Below are 19448 nucleotides of genomic sequence, written 5' to 3' on the forward strand. Positions count from 1 at the left end.
CCCAACGGCTTTGGAGAACCCCACCCTCCCCAATTTTCCCAGTGGTTGTTTTTTCCCAGGCCGTCCCGTCTCAAGTTCTGACCTACACAAACTTTTGGAAACTGAGAAGGCGGTTCTAGAGATTGAACCGCTTCAGTTTTGGCAGCTGTTAGAAGAGCTTTTCTGACAGCTGAGATTTAAGAGAGGGAGGAAAGTTATCTCCAGCCCAGCCTGGAAATGTCAGGATCGTGACCGGGTTAAAAGGACATTTGCAGCCCAACCTCCCAAGGTTTTTCTAGCACTGATGATGTTACCTACTTGGGTTATGAAACGTCTGCAAGAAAACCACCAAGGTCAGAGAGCACCAAGGACCCCACAGTTCTCCCCCTCCTCCTCCTTTGTAAACCCGACTCACTTCCAGCACTGATATTGCTACCTAGTTGGGTTGTGAAATGTCTGCAAAAAACCCACAAACCTCAGAGAGCCCCAAGGATTCCCCAGTTGCAATCTTACTCCGCTCCACACACCCATTCCCTTTTAGCACTGATGATGTTGCCTAGTTGGGTCATGAAATATCTGTCAAAAAAGCAGTGAAGCTCTTAGAGGGTTCCAAGGACTTTACAGTCTTCCTCCTCCTCCTCCTCGTCTCCCTCTCCATACACCCCTCTCCCTTCTAGCACTGATGATATTACCTGCATGGGTAATAAAACGTCCTCAAGAAAACCACCAAGTTCAAAGAGCACCATGGACCCTACAGTCTTCCTCTTCCTCCTCCTCCTTCTCTTCTTTTCCTTCTCTTCTTTTCCTCCTACTTCTCATCCTCCTCCTCTTCTTCTTCTTCTTTCCTTCTACTTCTCATCCTCCTCCCCTTCCACTCCTCCTCCTCCTCTTCTTCTTTTCCTTCTCTTTCTCATCTTCCTCCTCCCCTTCCACTCCTCTTCTTCTTTTTCTTTTCCTTCTTCTCATCTTCCTCCTCCACTTCTTCTTCTTTCCTTCTACTTCTCATCCTCCTCCCCTTCCACTCCTCCTCCTCTTCTTCTTCTTTTCCTTCTCTTTCTCATCTTCCTCCTCCTCCTCCGCTTCCACTCCTCTTCTTCTTTTTCTTTTCCTTCTTCTCGTCTTCCTCCTCCTCCTCTTCTTCTTCTTCTTTTCCTTCTCTTTCTCATCTTCCTCCTCCTCCCCTTCCACTCCTCTTCTTCTTTTCCTTTTCCTCCTTCTCGTCTTCCTCCTCCTCTTCTTCTTCTTCTTCTTCTTTTCCTTCTCTTTCTCATCTTCCTCCTCCTCCCCTTCCACTCCTCTTCTTCTTTTTCTTTTCCTTCTTCTCCTCCTCCTCCTCTTCTTCTTCTTCTTCTCCTTCTTTTCCTTCTCCTTCTCATCTTCCTCCTCCTCCTCTTCTTCTTCTTCTTCTTCTTCTTCTTCTTCTTTTTCTTCTTCTTCTTTTCCTTCTCCTTCTCATCTTCCTCCTCCTCCTCTTCACAATCCCCACTCCCTTCTAGCACTGATGATGTTACCCAGTTGGGTCATGAAACGCCTGCAAAGAAACCACCCAGCTCGGAGAGCACCCAGGACCCCACAGCTCGACCCTGAGCTCCGACAATTCTCTTCCCCTTTTGCGTCCCTGTTACACCTCGTGTGCTCTGTACGTCTGTTGCCATTCAGAATCTACTCGGGGGGGGGGGGGGTGTTTCATGGCCCCAAAGCTGGCAGTGACGGCATCCAAGCAGCATCCTGCCCTGGCATCTGTCACCTCACACTTCCAGGCTGGCTCTCAGTTCCACTCCTGGCACAAATATTTCTCCCTGAGCTTTGCACAGTTGCAAGGGGGTGGAAGTTTCGAAGAGCCCGTTGGCTGTTGCAAAACTCTCCTGGATCTTTCCTGCCACTTCTATGCTTAGGAAGTAGGGATCATGGGACAGAAAGGCTGAAGGCGCCCTCGTCTCAACAACAGTTCGTTTAGCGACGGTCCAAAGTTACAGCAGCACTCAAATAGGTGACTTAGGGCTGTTTCTCACACTTACGACCCAGAGGTGGTATTCAGCCAGTACTGACTGGTTCTAGCAAAACGGTAGCGGAAATTTTGAGTGCTTCGGAGAACCGGCAAATACCGCCTCTGGCTGGCCCCGCCCCCGTCCATTCTCCGCCTCCCGAGTCCCAGCTGATTGGGAGGGGACTTTGCAGTATCCTTCCCCTGCCACGCCCACCAAACCACACCACGCCCACCAAGCCAGGTTCTTTGAATCCTACCCCTGTTACGACTGTTGCAGCATCTCCAGGATCAGAGGAGGGGGATCAAAATTCAGCCGTGAGTGGTGTACATGGCTTTCCTCGTCAGAAGGTCGGCAAAAAGGATCACACAGCAACGGTCATAAGTATGAAATGGGGGCCAAGAGTTTCGATCACGTGACCACGGGGGTGCTACCATGGCAAAGTGTGAAAAACTGTCATGTCCCTTTTTTTTCAATGCCTAACTTTGAATGGTCTTTAAATAAGCTGTTGTAAGTTGAGGACTGTATGTAATTGTTCTCACTGTCAGGAAATTCTTCCTCAATTCTAAGTTGCTTCTCTCCTTGATTAGTTTCCACCCATTGCTTCTTGTTCTACCCTCAGGTGCCTTGGAGAATAATTTGACCCCTTCTTCTTTGTGGCAGCCCTTGAGGTATTGGAAGACTGCCATCATGTCTCCCATAGTCCTTCTTTTCATTAAACTAGACAATGCTCTGTTCCTGCAGCTGTTAACAGAATCACAGAGTTGGAAGGGACCTTGGAGGTCTTCTAGTCCAACCCCATGCTCAAGCAGGAGACCCTTTACCATTTCAGACAAACAGATATGTCCAGTCTCTTCTTAAAGACTTCCAGTGTTTGAGCATTCATCACTTCTGGAGGCAATTTCTGTTCCACTGGCTAATTGTTCTCACTGTCAGGAAATTCCTCCTCAGTTCTAAGTTGCTTCTCTCCTTGATTAGTTTCCACCCATTGCTTCTTGTCCTGCCCTCAGGTGCCTTGGAGAATAGTTTGACTCCCTCTTCTTTGGGGCAACCCCTGAGATATTGGAAGACTGCCATCATGTCTCCCCTAAGTCCTTCTTTTCATTCAACTAGACATACAATACAATACAATACAACAGCAGAGTTGGAAGGGGCCTTGGAGGTCTTCTAGTCCAACCCCCTGCCTAGGCAGGAAACCCTACACCGTTCCAGACAAATGGCTATCCTATCCAACGTCTTCTTTAAAACTTCCCGTGTTGGAGCATTCACAACTTGTGGAGGCAACTTCTGTTCCACTGATTAATTGTTCTAACTGTCAGGAAATTCCTCCTTAGTTCTAAGTTGCTTTTCTCCTTGATTAGTTTCCACCCATTGCTTCTTGTTCTACCCTCAGGTGCCTTGGAGAATAGCTTGACTCCCTCTTCTTTGGGGCAGCCCCTGAGATCTTGGAAGACTGCCATGACCTTCCCTCTGTCATGTCTCCCTTCTTTCTCTCGTTCTAGTGGACAGGCCTGTCAGAGTTTACGCCGATGGGATTTTTGACCTCTTCCACTCGGGACACGCCCGGGCTCTCATGCAAGCCAAGAACCTCTTCCCCAACACCTACCTCATTGTGGGAGGTAAGTACAAATAAAGGAAAATAATAATAAGGGAGGAAACCTTGAGTTTGGGCCCTTGGGAAGGAGCCCAGATGAGGACCATCTCCTCTCTGGCTGAGAAGGTCTTCCCGGTGGCCCTTTGGAAGGAGACCCTGGGCGAGGAGGCCTAAGGCGGGGAGGTGGGTGGGTGGGTGGGAGAACCTTGGGAGGACTGGAGGGGGGGGAGAGAGCGGCTTCAAGAAAGGGACGAATCTTGCAGTCTGCAGCGACGAGCTGACGCACAACCTCAAGGGCTTCACCGTCATGAACGACGCCGAGCGCTACGACGCCGTGCAGCACTGCCGTTACGTGGACGAGGTGGTGAGGAACGCGCCCTGGACCCTCAGCCCGGAGTTCTTGGTGGAGCACAGGGTAAGGGGAGCAAGCGGGGGAGAACGCCGTGCGTTATAAGGGGTCGGCCGGGGCCTCGGCGGAAATCGACCTGGGAGCCTTTCCACCTGGCCCAGGTGCGCGGGGGGGGGGGGTTGAGGCAATGATCAAGAGTTAAGAACTTTAGTAGTTTCTTCCCTCCCCTCCTTCCTCCTTTCTTTCTTAATTTGTTTTCCTTCTTTTCATCCTTCCTCCCTTCCCCTTCTTTCCTTCTCAATTTCTTTTCCTTCCTTCTCAATTTTCCTTTTCTTCCTCCCTTCTCAATTTTCCTTCCTTCCTTCCCTCCTCCCTCCCCCTTCTTTCCTTCTCAATGTTTTTGTCTTTCTTCCTTCCTTCTCAATATCCTTTCCTTCCTTCTCAATTTCCCTTTGTTCCTTCCTTCTCAATTTTCCTTCCTTCCCTCTTCCCTCCCCCTTCTTTCCTTCCCATTTTCTTTTCCTTCCTTCCTTCCTTCCTTCCTTCCTTCCTTCCTTCCTTCCTTCCTTCCTTCCTTCCTTCCTTCCTTCCTTCTCAGTCTCCCTTCCTTCCCCGCTCCCCCTTCTTTCCTTCTCAATTTTTTTGTCTTCCTTCCTTCTCAATTTCCTTTTCTTTCTTCCTTCCTTCCTTCTTAATTTTCCTTCCTCCCTCCCTCCCCTTCTTTCCTTCCGAATTTCTTTTTCTTCCTTCCTTTCTTCTCAATTTCCCTTTGTTCCTTCTCAATTTCTTTTCTTCCTTCCTTCCTTCTTAATTTTCCTTCCTTCCCTCCTTCCTTCTTTCCTTCTTCCCTCCCTCCCCCTTCTTTCCTTCTGAATTTCTTTTTCTTCCTTCCTTCCTTCTCAATTTCCCTTCCTTCTCAATTTTCCTTCCTTCCCTCTTCCCTCCCCCTTCTTTCCTTCCCATTTTCTTTTCCTTCCTTCCTTTGTTCCTTCCTTCTCAATTTCCTTTTCTTTCTTCCTTCCTTCTTAATTTTCCTTCCTCCCTCCCTCCCTCCCCCTTCTTTCCTTCTGAATTTCTTTTTCTTCCTTCCTTTCTTCTCAATTTCCCTTTGTTCCTTCTCAATTTCTTTTCTTCCTTCCTTCCTTCTTAATTTTCCTTCCTTCCCTCCTTCCTTCTTTCCTTCTTCCCTCCCTCCCCCTTCTTTCCTTCTCAATTTCTTTTCCTTCCTTCCTTCCTTCCTTGTCACTTTGTTCCTTCTTAATTTTCCTTCCTTCCTCTTCCCTTCCTTCTGCAGTTCTTCTAGGATAGCAATGCTGTTAAGTGCGGCCCTTCGGCCTAAGCCACACTCTCTCTGCCCTCCCTGAAAAAAACTTTCCTTTCTGCAGATTGACTTTGTCGCCCACGATGACATCCCCTACTCCTCGGCCGGCAGCGACGACGTCTACAAGCACATCAAAGAAGCAGGTGGGTTGCTCCCCGGTAGAAACCCCTCCGGGCTCCTCCCTACTCAGCAGCTCCGCCCTGAGGGAGTCCTTGGTGCTCCCTGAGCTTGGTGGTTTTCTTGCAGGCGTTTTGTGACCCAACTAGGGAACATCATCAGTGCTAGAAGGAAGTGGGGATTGTGGAGAGGAGGAGGAGGAGGAGGAGGAGGAGGAGGAGGAGGAGGACGACGACGACGACTGTAGAGTCCTTGGTGCTCTCTGAGCTTGGTGGTTTTCTTGCAGACGTTTCGTGACCCAACTAGGGAACATCATCAGTGCTAGAAGGGAATGGGATGGGGAGGAAGGAAGAAGAAGAAGAGGAGGAGAGAGAGGGAGGAGGAGGAGGAGGAAGAGAAGGACTGGGGAGTCCTTGGTGCTCTCTGAGCTTGGTGGTTTTCTTGTAGGCATTTCACGACCCAGCTAAGTAACGTCATCAGTGTTGGCAGAGAAATGGGTTTGCACAGAGGAGAACGAGGGGGAGAGGAGGAAGGGGGAGGAGGAGGAAGGGAGAGGAGGAGGACTGGGGGGTCCTTGGTGCTCTCTGAGCTTGGTGGTTTTCTTGCAGGCGTTTCACGACCCAGCTAGGTAACGTCATCAGTGTTGGCAGAGAAATGGGTTTGCACAGAGGAGAACGAGGGGGAGAGGAGGAAGGGGGAGGAGGAGGACTGGGGAGTCCTTGGTGCTCTCTGAGTAGGTAGTGTCATCAGGGCTAGGAGGGTGGGGGGTTTGTGGAGAGGAGGCAGAGGAGGAGGAAGAAGGAGAAGGAGACGACAGTTGTGGGGTCCTTGGTGCTCTCTGAGCTCAGTTGTTTTCTTGCAGACGTTTCATGACCCAACTAGGTAACATTATCATGGTAGAAGGGAGGAGGAGGGAGGGATGGAGGATGGAACAGAGGCAGGAGGAAGAAGGGAGAGGAGGAAGAAGAAGAAGAGGAGGAGGAGGACTGTGGGGTCCTTGGTGCTCTCTGAGCTTGGGGGTTTCCTTGCAGACGTTTCATGAGCCAAATAGATAACGGAGTCAGTGCTAGAAGGGAGAAGGGTTCAGGAGGAGGAAGAGGAAGAAGAAGAGGAGGAGGAAGAGGACTGTGGGGTCCTTGGTGCTCCCTGAGCTTGGGGGTTTCATGACCCAACTAGGGAACATCATCAGTGATACAAGGAAGTGGGGTGAGAGGGGGAGGAGGAGGGGGACTCTGGGGTCCTTGGTGCTCTCTGAGCTGGGCGGGCGGATGTCTCATGACCCAGCTAGGTAACATCATCAATGCTGGGGGTGGGGTTGTTCTCCCAATGAGGGGGAGAGGGAAGAGGAGGATTGGGGTGGTGGTCCTTGGTGCTCTCTGAGCTCAGTTGTTTTCTTGCAGGCATTTCATGACCCAACTAGGGCACACCATCAGTGTTAGAAGAGAAATGGGTTTGCACAGAGGAGAACGAGGGGGAGAGGAGGAAGGGGGAGGAGGAGGAAGATGAGGAGGACTGTGGGGTCCTTGGTGCTCTCTGAGCTTGGTTTTTGCAGACGTCTCATGACCCAGCTAGGTAACATCATCAATGCTGGGGGGTGGGTGGGGTTGTTCTCTGTTGATATTTGCGTGGCTTTCCCTGCCTGTGTCAGTGGGAACCTGGTTGGGGATTCCTTTCGGCGTCCCCCCCCCCCCCCCGTGACATTCCCTGCAAAGCTTCGGCCGTGGGCCTCGCGGGGAGGGGGGTTTCTGACCGCCTCCTCCCCTCCTTTGGCTGCCCTAGGAATGTTCGCCCCCACGCAGAGGACCGAAGGCATTTCCACCTCGGATATCATCACCCGCATCGTCCGGGACTACGACGTCTACGCCCGGCGGAATCTGCAGCGGGGTTACACGGCCAAGGAGCTCAACGTCAGCTTCATCAACGTGAGTTGGGCGGGCGTTCCGGGTGGTCATCTCATCCCCTCACACCGATGGCCGGAGGGAGGTTCACAAGGTGGCACAGTGGTTAAATGCAGCACTGCAGGCTACTGCTAGATCAGCAGTTCAGCGGTTCAAATCCCACCGGCTCAGGGTTGACTCAGCCTTCCATCCTTCCGAGGTGGGTAAAATGAGGACCCGGATTGTTGGGGGCAATATGCTGACTCTCTGTAAACCGCTTAGAGAGGCCTGAAAGGCCTATGAAGCGGTATATAAGTCTACTGCTATTGCTATTGCTATTCACGACCCCCCCCCTCGGTTTGGGGGGAAGAAGGAAGAAAACGGAAGGGATTCCGAAGGGATCCTGGAAGTCTTTGAGAGAGAAATGGGGTTTCGTGGCGTTGCGTTGCCTTTTTTTGCAAGAGGCAACTGGACTTTCTAGTTTTTTTTCTTTCTTTCGAAGACGTCTCGCTTCTAATCCGAGAAGCTTCTTCAGCTCTGGTGCCCGGATGGTGGGGAAGGGAAGGGTTGATGTTCCTTGCAGACAGAGCTGGTCATTTGCCTCCTTTGAGAAGGTCCTTGCGGCCACCTGGAGGTTCATCTGTGTCCTCAGGATTACCTGAAAGGGAGGGAGGGAAGGAAGGAAGGAGAGAAGGGAAAAAAGGAAGGAAGGAGATGGGAAGGAGAGAGGGAAGGAAGGAGATGGGAAGGAGAAGAAGGGAAGGGGGAGGAAGGAAGCAGATGGGAAGGAGAGAGGGAAGGAAGGAAAAAAGGAAGGAAGGAGATGGGAAGGAGAGAGGAAGGGGGAGGAAGGAAGCAGTTGGGAAGGATAGAGGGAAGGAAGGAAAAAAGGAAGGAAGGAGATGGGAAGGAGAAGAAGGGAAGGGGGAGGAAGGAAGCAGATGGGAAGGAGAGAGGGAAGGAAGGAAAAAAGGAAGGAAGCAGATGGGAAGGAGAGAGGAAGGGGGAGGAAGGAAGCAGATGGGAAGGAGAGAGGGAAGGAAGGAGATGGGAAGGAGAAGAAGGGAAGGGGGAGGAAGGAAGCAGTTGGGAAGGATAGAGGGAAGGAAGGAAAAAAGGAAGGAAGGAGATGGGAAGGAGAAGAAGGGAAGGGGAGGAAGGAAGCAGATGGGAAGGAGAGAGGGAAGGAAGGAAAAAAGGAAGGAAGGAGATGGGAAGGAGAAGAAGGGAAGTGGGAGGATGGAAGCAGATGGGAAGGAGAGAGGGAAGGAAGGGGAAGGAAGGAAGGAAGGAGAGGCAATAAGTGGAAACTCCTCAGAGGGAGTTGAAGCTAGATTTAAGGAGGAATTTCCTGACAGTGAGAAGAATAAACCAGTGGAACTGCTTGCCACCAGAAGTTATGAATGCTCCATCACTGGAGGCTTTCAAGAACAGACTGGACAACCATTTGCCTGAAATGCTGTAGGGCAGCATTTGTAGAGCGAATGCTGGCTGGGGAATTCTGGGAGTTGAAGTCCAGACGTCTTCAAGTTGCCAAGGTTGAGAAACACTGCTGTAGGGTCTCCTGCCTGAACAGGGGGCTGGACTAGAAGACCTCCGAGGTCCCTTCCAGCCCTAGGATTCTAGGCTCTGTAGGCGGCTCTCTTCTCTGCCACCTCCTGCTCCTTTCCCACCCCATATTTTCCCCCAAACCCCAAGTAAAAAGTAGCCATCATTCAAATAAAGACCATTCCTTCATCCCTTCTAGTCCATATGACTGAGCTCAAACCCCCCGCCCCGCCCCCAGGCCAGGGAGAACGGAGCCCCTTCCTCCTCCTCACCCCAAAAGAAACAGGCGGCTCAGCTGACCCTCCCTCTCTCCCCCACCCACCTCGGTAACCTTGTTGACCCCCCCCCCCCCGTTCTCACCCCCTCCCCAAACAACCGCTGCAGGAGAAGAAGTACCACTTGCAGGAGAGGGTGGACAAGGTGAAGAAGCGGGTGAAGGACGTGGAGGAGAAATCGAAGGAGTTTGTCCAGAAAGTGGAAGAAAAAAGCATCGACCTCATCCAGAAGTGGGAGGAGAAATCGCGGGAATTCATCGGCAACTTCTTGGAGATGTTCGGCCCCGAAGGAGCCTTGGTAATTTCTGTGTGTGTTTGTGTGTGTCTTTGTGTGTGTGTGTGTGTTTTCAGCCCCCAAAGGCGCCTTGCTTGTGTGTGTGTGTGTGTGTGTGTGTTTGTGTATGTGTGCTCGGCCCGGAAGGCACCTTAGTAATTTCTGTGTCTCGTGTGTCTGTAGGTGTGTTTGTGTTTTCGGCCCCAAAGGTGCCTTTTGTGCGTGTGTGTGTGTGTGTGTGTGCATGTCTGTGTGTGCTCGGCCCGGAAGGCACCTTAGTAATTTCTGTGTCTCGTGTGTCTGTATGTGTGTGTGTGTGTGTTTTCGGCCCCAAAGGTGCCTTTTGTCTGCGTGTGTGTGTGTGTGTGTGTGTGCATGTCTGTGTGTGTTCAGCCCGGAAGGCACCTTAGTAATTTCTGTGTCTTGTGTGTCTGTATGTGTGTATGTTTTTATGTGTCTCATGTGTCTGTATGTGTGTGTGTGTGTGTTTTTGGTCCCAAAGGTGCCTTTTGTCTGCGTGTGTGTGTGTGTGCGTGCGTGTGTGTGTGTGTGTGCATGTCTGTGTGTGTTCGGCCCGGAAGGCACCTTAGTAATTTCTGTGTCTTGTGTGTCTGTATGTGTGTTTGTGTTTTTATGTGTCTCGTGTGTCTGTATGTGTGTGTGTGTGTGTTTTTGGTCCCAAAGGTGCCTTTTGTCTGTGTGTGTGTGTGCATGTCTGTGTGTGTTCGGCCCGGAAGGCACCTTAGTAATTTCTGTGTCTCGTGTGTCTGTATGTGTGTATGTGTTTTTCTGTGTCTTGTGTGTCTGTGTGTGTTTGTGTGTTTTCGGCCCCAAAGGTGCCTTTTGTCTGCGTGTGTGTGCGTGTGTGTGTGTGTGCATGTCTGTGTGTGTTTGGCCCGGAAGGCACCTTAGTAATTTCTGTGTCTTGTATGTCTGTATGTGTGTATGTGTTTTTCTGTGTCTCGTGTGTGTGTGTGTGTGTGTGTGTGTGTGTGTGTGTCACCTGGTCTAGATGACAAAGCGAGGAGAACCTGTGGCTTAGAGGTTAATCCATCTGCTCCTAATATGTGAGTAGCCCGAGTTTGAATCCCAGAAGGGTATGGTTACCTGATGAGAGCTCAACAGCGTGAAATAGATGTGTACTAAAGTAAAGTTAAAGGTTCCCCTCGCACATCTGTGCTAGCCGTTCCCGACTCTAGGGGGCGGTGTTCATCTCCGTTTCAAAGCCGAAGAGCCTGCGCTGTCCGAAGACGTCTCCGTGGTCATGTGGCCGGCATGACTAAACACCGAAGGCGCACAGAGCGCTGTTCCCTTCCCACCAAAGGTGGTTCCTATTTTTCCACTTGCATTTTTAACGTGCTTTCGAACTGCTAGGTTGGCAGAAGCTGGGATAAGTCACAGGAGCTCATTCCGTTAGGCGGCGCTAGGGATTCGAACCGCCGAACTGACAACCTTTCTGATCGACAAGCTCAGCGCTTGAGTCACCGTGTCCCTTAGACCTGTACTCGTCCCCCTTTCTTTCTTTGTCGGGAAAAGATTAACTTAACACAAGGGTCATAACTTGAGGACTACCTGTATCCATTTGGAAATTGACTTTTTAATTGCTCTCTTTCTTCCTCTTCCTCCTTTTCCAGAAGCACATGCTGAAAGAAGGGAAGGGGCGCATGATGCAGGCCATCAGCCCCAAGCAGAGTCCCAGCAGTAGCCCCACCCACGACCGCTCACCCTCGCCCTCCTTCCGCTGGCCTTTCACCGCCCGGACGCCCCCCCTGTCTCCCGCCGGCATCCCCCGGAACAAGTCGACAGCCAGCTACGACATCAGCGAGGATGAAGAGGACTGAGCCTGCCTCGGGAGACGGCGGCAGCAGTGGGGTGTGAGGGTTACGGAAGCCACGAGCCACTTAGGGAGACCCCGAGAACTTTGGCCCGGCTCCCCAAATTCCAGAGCTGAGATGGTCGCACCGCCAGAGATGTCTTCTCTCCACAACCTCTGCGAGCTGGCACAAGCCGTAGCGTTTTCCTTATTTTTATTTTTCTCCTCTCCTTCTTCCCCCGGTTATTTCTCACCCCGAACGGAGGGGAAACCGTGACTTTTCTTTTAAAAACAAGCGTTTTATTTTTGCCGGGAGCCGAAAGCATCCAATTCGGAGACGGTGAGGATTGGGAACCTCTCGTTTCTCGTCCGGCTTCTCATCCTTAATGTCGCCATCTCCGGCGGGAGGCCCTTCAAGTGGGGTGCGGGTGGGATGGGGGGGAGGAAAAGGAAGAAGCTGCAAAAATGCCACGCCCCACGCCTAGGGGGAGGGAGAGAGGGCACCGTCTCGCAGCCTCCCCATGTCTCTAGTCCTCAAGAGAGAAAGCGGAGAGGCGATGCGAAGTGAAATGTTGCTTCGGGGTTTCCCCAAGAAACTCACACCTGGGTTTCACGCTCCCCGCTCTTCCTGTGTGCGTGCCCCCCCCCCACCAAAAAAAGTGAAAGCTGCCTTTTTTCGCTTCCTTTTGCAACGTCCCGCAAGGGGGGGGGGGTCAGAGCTGCAGGTGCACAGAGACAAACGGGGGGGGGGGGGGGAGCGGCAAACTTCTGTCCTGACTCGGCTGAGAGTTTCCAGATTGTTGTTGTCGGCCTTTGAGGATGGCGCATCCGTTGCACTTAAAAAGCTGTTAACGGACACGGTAAACGGCCCCGTTTTCGCCTAACAGAACTCGCTGGCTCTTGGTCCCGTCACACTCCCCACCTCCAAGCTATTTTGCAAAGGGCCACCGCCCGTTTCATTAGCGTTTCGCCTCGGTGTGTCCTGTCCCGTTGCGGGGAGGGGGGAAGCCACCGGTCTCTGCAGGCGGCTGTTCTTCGCGCCCGCCTTTTTACCCTGAAAGGCGCTCTCTCTTCTCGCGCGCCCCGCGCTGTCGAGAACCGCACTGGATTCTGCCCCGCGGCTGAAGGAAGGAAAGCCCCGTCAAGCGGTGCCGGAGCCGAGGTGGGTACACCGTCATCCCCTGGGCCCCCCAGTTGCAGGATTTGGAGGGGGCGCCTGGCCATCTCCCCCCGCCCCACTCCTCTGGAGAATGCCGGGCAACAGCTGGGTGGCGGCAACTGCTCGTTTGTCCTGGCACAGCACCCGTTCGTTAGGAACCCACTTCTCGTTGGCTGTTGTTCTTAACCCTATAATAAATGTTCGGGTTTGACGGAAGTTTTCTGTAGGTTTTTCTGGATCTGGATGGCATTTTTGGGGGGGGTTGGGCCGCGCCTCCGTTCTCTCCCGGCTTTCTTCCTGCGGCTTCGGAGGATTGTCTGAGGGCTGGCGGCTTTGTGAGTCCCTTTCCGACGCAGGATGCACCCACTCGCGCCCCGAGTGCAAGCAGCGGCATCTCATGCCAGCGGCTCAAGCAAAGCAGCTCCATTTCCACCAACACTGGACAGGGCCAGTCACTAGATAGAAACAGAAATGAGAGCAAACCTCCATTCCTAGCACTGATGATGTTACGTAGTTTGGTAATGAGATGTTTGCAAGAAAACAACCAAAATCAGTGAGCACCAAGGGCCCCGCAGTCGTTCTCCTCCTCCTCCTCTTGCCCTTCCTTCCTTCCCTCCCACTTTCCTCTTTATTCCTTCCTCTTCCTTTCTTCCCTTCCCGCTTTCCTTTTCTTTCTTCTTCATCCATTCCTTTCCCTCCCCTTCCTTTCTTCCCTTCCTCTTCCCTTTTCTTTCCTCTTCATCCCTTCCTCTCCTTCCCCTTCCTTTCTTCCCTTCCCGCTTTCCTTTTCTTTCCTCTTCATCCCTTTCTTTCCTTCCCCTTCCTTTCTTCCCTTCTCGCTTTCCTTTTCTTTCCTCTTCATCCCTTTCTTTCCTTCCCCTTCCTTTCTTCTCTTCCCTTCCCCTTTCCTTTTCTTTCCTCTTCATCCCTTCCTTTCCTTCCCCTTCCTTTCTTCCCTTCCCGCTTTCCTTTTCTTTCCTCTTCATCCCTTCCTTTCCTTCCCCTTCCTTTCTTCCCTTCCCGCTTTCCTTTTCTTTCCTTTTCATCCCTTTCTTTCCTTCCCCTTCCTTTCTTCCCTTCTCGCTTTCCTTTTCTTTCCTCTTCATCCCTTTCTTTCCTTCCCCTTCCTTTCTTCCCTTCCCGCTTTCCTTTTCTTTCCTTTTCATCCCTTTCTTTCCTTCCCCTTCCTTTCTTCCCTTCCCGCTTTCCTTTTCTTTCCTTTTCATCCCTTCCTTTCCCCTTCTTTTCTTCTCTTTCCTTTTCTTTCCTCTTCATCCCTTCCTTTCCCCTTCCTTTCTTCCCTTCCCGCTTTCCTTTTCTTTCCTCTTCATCCCTTCCTTTCCCCTTCCTTTCTTCCCTTCCCCTTTCCTTTTCTTTCCTCTCCATCCCTTCCTTTTCCCTTCTTTTCTTCTCTTTCCTTTTCTTTCCTCTTCATCCCTTCCTTTCCCCTTCCTTTCTTCCCTTCCCGCTTTCCTTTTCTTTCCTCTTCATCCCTTCCTTTCCTTTCCCCACAATTTCCTTGAGGGGCGCATCAGAGTGGCGTTTGACCTTGGGGAGCCAGGGGTGGGCGTGGCCAGTTCAATGTCACTCATTGAGCCTCCATTTCCGGCCATGACAGCCTCCTGCAGCCCTCTGCCACTGAAAATGGCCTCTCCAAGCTCCCTTTTCGTTTGCTGCTGTCGCGGCCGAAAACATGGCGCAGGCAGGCTGCACATGGCCTCCCCGAGCTCTGGTTTTTGCTGGCGGAGATACCACAGGTGGGTCCTTTGGTGTTTTCAGGGCGGGCCCCACGTGGGTCGGATCCAGCCCGCGGGCCTTGAGATGGACACCTCTGGTCCAGAGGAACCTTCTGGAGACAGGCTGACTCGGTCCTCAGAAGGACGTTAGAACAGGAATGTCCGCAGTCAATATGAGCGACGGAACTTGGACACACACGCGCACACACCTTTTCTCTCCCGACTTCCCCAAACCAGAATTTTTAGAAATATTTGCATAAATCATACAATACAATAGCAGAGTTGGAAGGGACCTTGGAGGTCTCCTAGTCCAACCCCCTGCCTAGGCAGGAAACCCTATACCATTTCAGACAAATGGCTATCCAACATCTTCTTAAAGACTTCCAGTGTTGGAGCATTCACAACTTCTGGAGGCAACTTCTGTTCCACTGGTTAATTGTTCTGTCAGGAAATTTCTCCTTAATTCTAAGTTGCTTCTCTCCTTGATTAGTTTCCACCCATTGCTTCTTGTTCTGCCCTCAGGTGCCCTGGAGAATAGTTTGACTCCCTCTTCTTTGGGGCAACCCCTGAGATATTGGAAGATGCTATCCTGTCTCCCCTGGTCCTTCTTTTCATTCAACTAGACATTCCCAGTTCCTGCAACCGTTCTTCATATGTTTTAGCCTCCAGTCCCCTAAATCCTCTTTGTTGCTCTTCTCTGCACTCTTTCTAGAGTCTCCACATCTTTTCTACATCGTGGCAACCAAAACTGGATGCAAATATTCCAAGTGTGGCCTTCCCAAGGCCTTATAAAGTGGTATTAAGACTTCACGTGATCTTGATTCTCTCCCTCTGTTGATGCAGCCTAGAACTGTGTTGGCTTTTTTGGCAGCTGCTGCACACGGCTGTCTCCTATTTAAATGGCTGTCCACTAGGACTCCAAGATCCCCCTCACAGTTACTACTATTGAGCAAGGTACCATAAATCTAAAGATAGATGATAGATAGATAGATAGATAGATAGATAGATAGATAGATAGATAGATAGAAAGAATTGAGAGACTCCAAGATCCCTCTCCCAGTATAAATGAGCCTCCCCAGTTTCTCATCTTAGTTCAGAAGGATTTGTCCCACCCAGACAGCAAGTTCCTGAACACAAAAAACCAGACAACTAGGCCGGCAGCTTAAGTACCACGCTTCCTTTCTCTCCTTCCAATGAGGAGAAAAACGGGAAGATTTATTCGGCGAGCTTGGCGCACTTTTAACAATAGGCGTTCCTCTGCCAATAATCCAAAAGTCACTTCTCAGAGGTTGATTTCTGTCTCTCATGCCAGCAGCAAGCAGCAAAACTTTGTGGAAACGTACACAGGTAGTCCTTGACTTACAACAGTTTGCTTAGTGGCCATTCGAACTCACAGCAGCATTGGGAAAAGTGACGTACGACCGTTTTTCACACGACCCTTGCTGCATTCCCCCGTAGTCACGTGATTTGCATTCGGATGCTTGTCAACTGACTCACATTTACGACGGTTGCAGGGTCCACGGGTCGTGCGATCCCCTTGTGCGACCTTCAAGGGGGAAGCCAGATTCACTTAATGACCTGTGGCAAGGTAAGCCGCAAAAACGGGACAAAGCTCGCTTCCCAAATCTCCCAGCGACATACATTTGGGGCTGAATTTGTGGTCTTAAGTTGAGGACTACCTGTACGGTGGGATTTGGCCATGGTTGACAAGCGTTTTGCGTGTTGTGGGGGGGGGGGTGGGCTGGATCTCGGAGCCTCCTTTATTGCTTGATCCCGGCTTTGTAATCTGGAGATTCGGAGAGGCAACATCCTGGCTTGTCGTCCGCCTTCCGGTAATACATCCTGGCCAGCACCGCAAGGACGAATATTTCCAAGATCAGCAGCTGGGCGTGCATTTCTTGAGCCAAAGATTGAAAAAAAATCAGGATTAGCATTGAAGGCAGCCGCCTCTTAGTCCTTTGAAAGCAGCCCTCTGCGTGATGCTGCCTTCCAGAGATTTCTAGGACTACAGTTCCCAGTGGCCGTGCTGGCTGGGAACTGTAGTTGCTGCATACACGGAAGGTGCATTTGACTTGGGTAGCTGCTGGAGTTTGCTGGCCACGATAGGTAGTAGTCCTCAACTTACGGCCAGAAACTTCCGTTGCTAAGCAAGACAGTCGCTAAGTGAGTTGCTCCCCATCTTAAGATGTTTCTTGCCACGGTTGGCAACCGACTCATATTTAGGATGGGGGCAGCGTCTCCTGGAGTCGTGTGATCCCCTTTGCGACCTGATGAGCCGAGGCAATGGGGAAGCGGGATTCGTTTAAAGACCGTGTTACTAACTTAATAACAGCAGGGATTCGTTTCGCAACAGTGGCAAGAAAGGTGGCAAAATGGGGCAAAAGTCACTTAACTGTCTCATTTAGCAACAAATTTTGGGCTCAAATTGTGGTCGTAAGTCGAGGACTACAGCCTTGCAGGTGATAACCACAATTTAATTGCAGGCTTTCCAAATTGAGTTCTAACAAATTGCTACTATAAATTGCCAATTTACTCCAGTTTTTTCCATCACCTTACTTGGAAAATTTTGGGCATCCTGGAAGTTTCATTATAGCACAAGGGTGAGGAATGGTCCTTTTTACGACTTGTGGACTTCAACTCCCAGAATTCCCCAACCAGCCACGATGGACTTCAACTCCCAGAATTCCTCAATCAGCCATGATGGACTTCAACTCCCAGAATTCCCCAACCAGCCATGATGGACTTCAGTTCCCAGAATTCCCCAACCAGCCATGATGGACTTCAGCTCCCAGAATTCCTCAATCAGCCATGATGGACTTCATCTCCCAGAATTCCCCAACCAGCCATGATGGACTTCAGCTCCCAGAATTCCTCAACCAGCCATGATGGACTTCAGCTCCCAGAATTCCTCAACCAGCCATGCAGGCTCAGGAATTCTGGGAGCTGAAGTCCACAAGTCATAAAGGAGCCATCATTCTGCGCCTCTATTCTAGCCAATCTAGAACCCAGATCTCGGTTGAGAGAAGCTATTTTGTACAAGAGAGAGGATTCTGGGAATTACAGGAGTAGGAATGCAACTTATGGAGAGGAGATCAGGTAGGTTGTGGAAATCTTGATTTAACCCCCCCGAAACTTACGCTGGCCTCGGGCTCTGGAGGAGAATGGGGGGGTGCAGGCGATTTGACCCCCGCTGGCCAAGACACTGAAGATGGACGGCTGTAAGGCCGTCAGAATGAGGAGGACCTGAAAGCAGATCAAGCCAGAGAGATATTGAGGCAATTGAGAGATCTCAGAATTAGGTTTCTACCAGTTTGGACCAGTTCGCCCAAAATGTGGAGAAAACTCGCTTAACAAAATGTTGCCTTTTCGCAACAGAAAATTAGGGGGCTCAGTTCCGGTCATAAGTCGAGGGCTAGCCGTACGCTGAATGGGGTTTAAACTAGAATTAATCAGAATGGAGCTGGAAGGGACCTTGGAGGTCTTCTAGACCAACCCCCTGCTCAAGCAGGAGACCCTATACCCTCTGTAGGAAGTTAGCACCCTCTCCTCTCCCGGAAAAATGAAATATTTTGGGAAATATTAAAAGGGCCGAATATTTCCCCTAAAAGGAAAGCAGAAATTCATCCCCACCTTTGTCAATGGGCCATTAAGGCCTGAGCCAGCCTATTCTACATAACAAAGATCTGCCTCCTTCAGGCGGAGGTATTGCCCAAAGCCCTCTACCCATCTCACCACGTGGCATCTGGGAAGATTACATCACCCAGCAAGGCTCAACCAAGCGTGGGACTCAGGGCAGCCTGCAGAGTCGGCCCCTGCGTGGCCCCGGGGGGAGTCCGGCCACCAATCGGAACACAAGCTCAACTTCGAAAGCCCAGAGAGGGCATAAAACCCAGGCAACGCTCAGCATCTCTTCCCTTTTTGCCCAGGATCTCAAGCCTGACCGCCATTAAACCATCTTTCCAAGCACCCTCCTCCGTGTTTCTCTCTCCCCACTTGGAACTGAACCCAGAATTACCTGGAAGCAGACGAATTTCCCCGTCATGTTCTGCTCGGCGAGGTGAGTTTTAGCTTGCCGGAAGAGGATGCCCAGCGACCACAGGGCAAGGAGAGTAGACACGCCAAGGGCGGTGTTGATCCAAAGGGCCACGCTCGTGGCTGAAATCTAGAGACAAGAGAAAGGGATGCCAACGAGGCTGAACCCCCGAGGCTCCTGGGCTGGGCCAGTGGAAGGAGAATCCGGGCATTCCTGAGCTCTTAAGGTTTTGCCCAAGGTTTCCTAAATTCATCGGACTTTCAATCCCAACATCCCTGGGAATTTGGGGGCATGTTATCTGCGGGTCCTTGATGCTCTCTGAGCTTGTTGTAGGCATCTCATGACCCAATTAAGTAACATCATCAGTGCTAGAAGGGAATGAGGTTTACAGGGAGGAGGAGGACTGTGGGGTCCTTGGTGCTCTCTGAGCTTGGTTGATTTCTTGCGGACGTTTCATGACCCAGCTAGGTGACTTCATCAATGTTAGAAGGGAGAGGGATTTGAATCTCTGCTTATATTCTGTAGTTTACCCTGGCGGTGTTGGTAATGGTTTAGTTTCCCCCTTGGCAGTTCTTTAATTAAGGTATTGCTTTCTGCCTGACTGTTTGTCTGGTGTTATTCCCTGCTTATTCTTTTTTTTTTTTAATATACTTTTTTTATTTTCCATTTTCATAACATATAATCACATGTATACTATTAGGTAGCCAATATCCTATTGTATTAATTAATAATTACATCAGTTCCTCTTGTCATCAACGCCCAGAAAGATAAAAACCCATTATTAGCTCTTCTGCTCTCCATACACCTCTTTCTTCTACCTCTCTCCTACCTCCTTTCTTCCCTCCATCATCCTTTCCTACTCTACTTCCTTTCTCCTTCTCCTCTCTCTTTATTCCACTCCTCCTTATCCTCCTCATCTTCCCCCCTTACCCTCTCTCCTATCCCTCTCTTCCTATCTTTCTTCTCTCCTCTGCTTCCCACTCTTCTACATCCTGTCTTCCCTCCATCCTTTTCTGCTCTACTTCCCCTTCCTTTCTCCTTCTCCTCTCTCTACATTCCACTCCTCCTTCTCCTCCTCATCTTCCCCCCTTACCCTCTCTCCTATCCCTCTCTTCCCATCTTTCTTCTCTCCTCTGTTTCCCACTCTTCCTCTCATTGGTGTATTTCAGCTTCTGAGCAAACTCCAATCTATGTTGATGGTATTTATGCTTCCATATCAATATACTTAACATTCATTGAAGAGTTTACTTCGTTGGGTCATGAAATGTTTGCCAGAAAGCTACCAAGCTCAGAGAGCACCAAGGACCTTACAGCCATCCTCCTCCTCTTCCTCCTCCTCTCCTCTCCACACACCCCTCTCCCTTCTAGCATTGATGATGTCATCTAGC

The 19448-nt window shown here is 50.8% G+C and overlaps 2 protein-coding genes across 3 annotated transcripts in view; one reads left to right on the forward strand and one right to left on the reverse strand.

Moving 5' to 3' along the window:
* PCYT1A (phosphate cytidylyltransferase 1A, choline) overlaps window positions 1–11848 on the forward strand; it is a 42047-nt gene extending 30199 nt beyond the window's left edge. The window contains exons 7-12 of one of the 2 annotated variants that reach the window (XM_087725025.1): window positions 3467–3583; window positions 3822–3973; window positions 5293–5371; window positions 7125–7267; window positions 9155–9343; window positions 10954–11848. In XM_087725025.1, the coding sequence (XP_087581151.1) occupies window positions 3467–3583; window positions 3822–3973; window positions 5293–5371; window positions 7125–7267; window positions 9155–9343; window positions 10954–11160 (887 nt within the window). In that variant the 3' untranslated portion in view covers window positions 11161–11848. The remainder of the gene's footprint in view (window positions 1–3466; window positions 3584–3821; window positions 3974–5292; window positions 5372–7124; window positions 7268–9154; window positions 9344–10953) is intronic. The other variant, XM_087725024.1, reaches the window with a different exon arrangement.
* Window positions 11849–15189: 3341 nt separating this feature from the next.
* SLC51A (solute carrier family 51 member A) overlaps window positions 15190–19448 on the reverse strand; it is an 18492-nt gene continuing 14233 nt past the window's right edge. The window contains exons 7-9 of the mRNA XM_087725026.1: window positions 18043–18189; window positions 17165–17270; window positions 15190–15924 (exon numbers count right to left, since the gene is read on the reverse strand). Of these exons, the coding sequence (XP_087581152.1) occupies window positions 15788–15924; window positions 17165–17270; window positions 18043–18189 (390 nt within the window). The 3' untranslated portion in view covers window positions 15190–15787. The remainder of the gene's footprint in view (window positions 15925–17164; window positions 17271–18042; window positions 18190–19448) is intronic.

The sequence above is a fragment of the Thamnophis sirtalis genome, unplaced genomic scaffold (genome assembly GCF_051295495.1).
Source record: "Thamnophis sirtalis isolate CommonGarterSnake01/CBP01778 unplaced genomic scaffold, rThaSir2_p1.2 scaffold_11, whole genome shotgun sequence".
In the NCBI taxonomy this organism is placed as follows: Eukaryota; Metazoa; Chordata; class Lepidosauria; order Squamata; family Natricidae; genus Thamnophis; species Thamnophis sirtalis.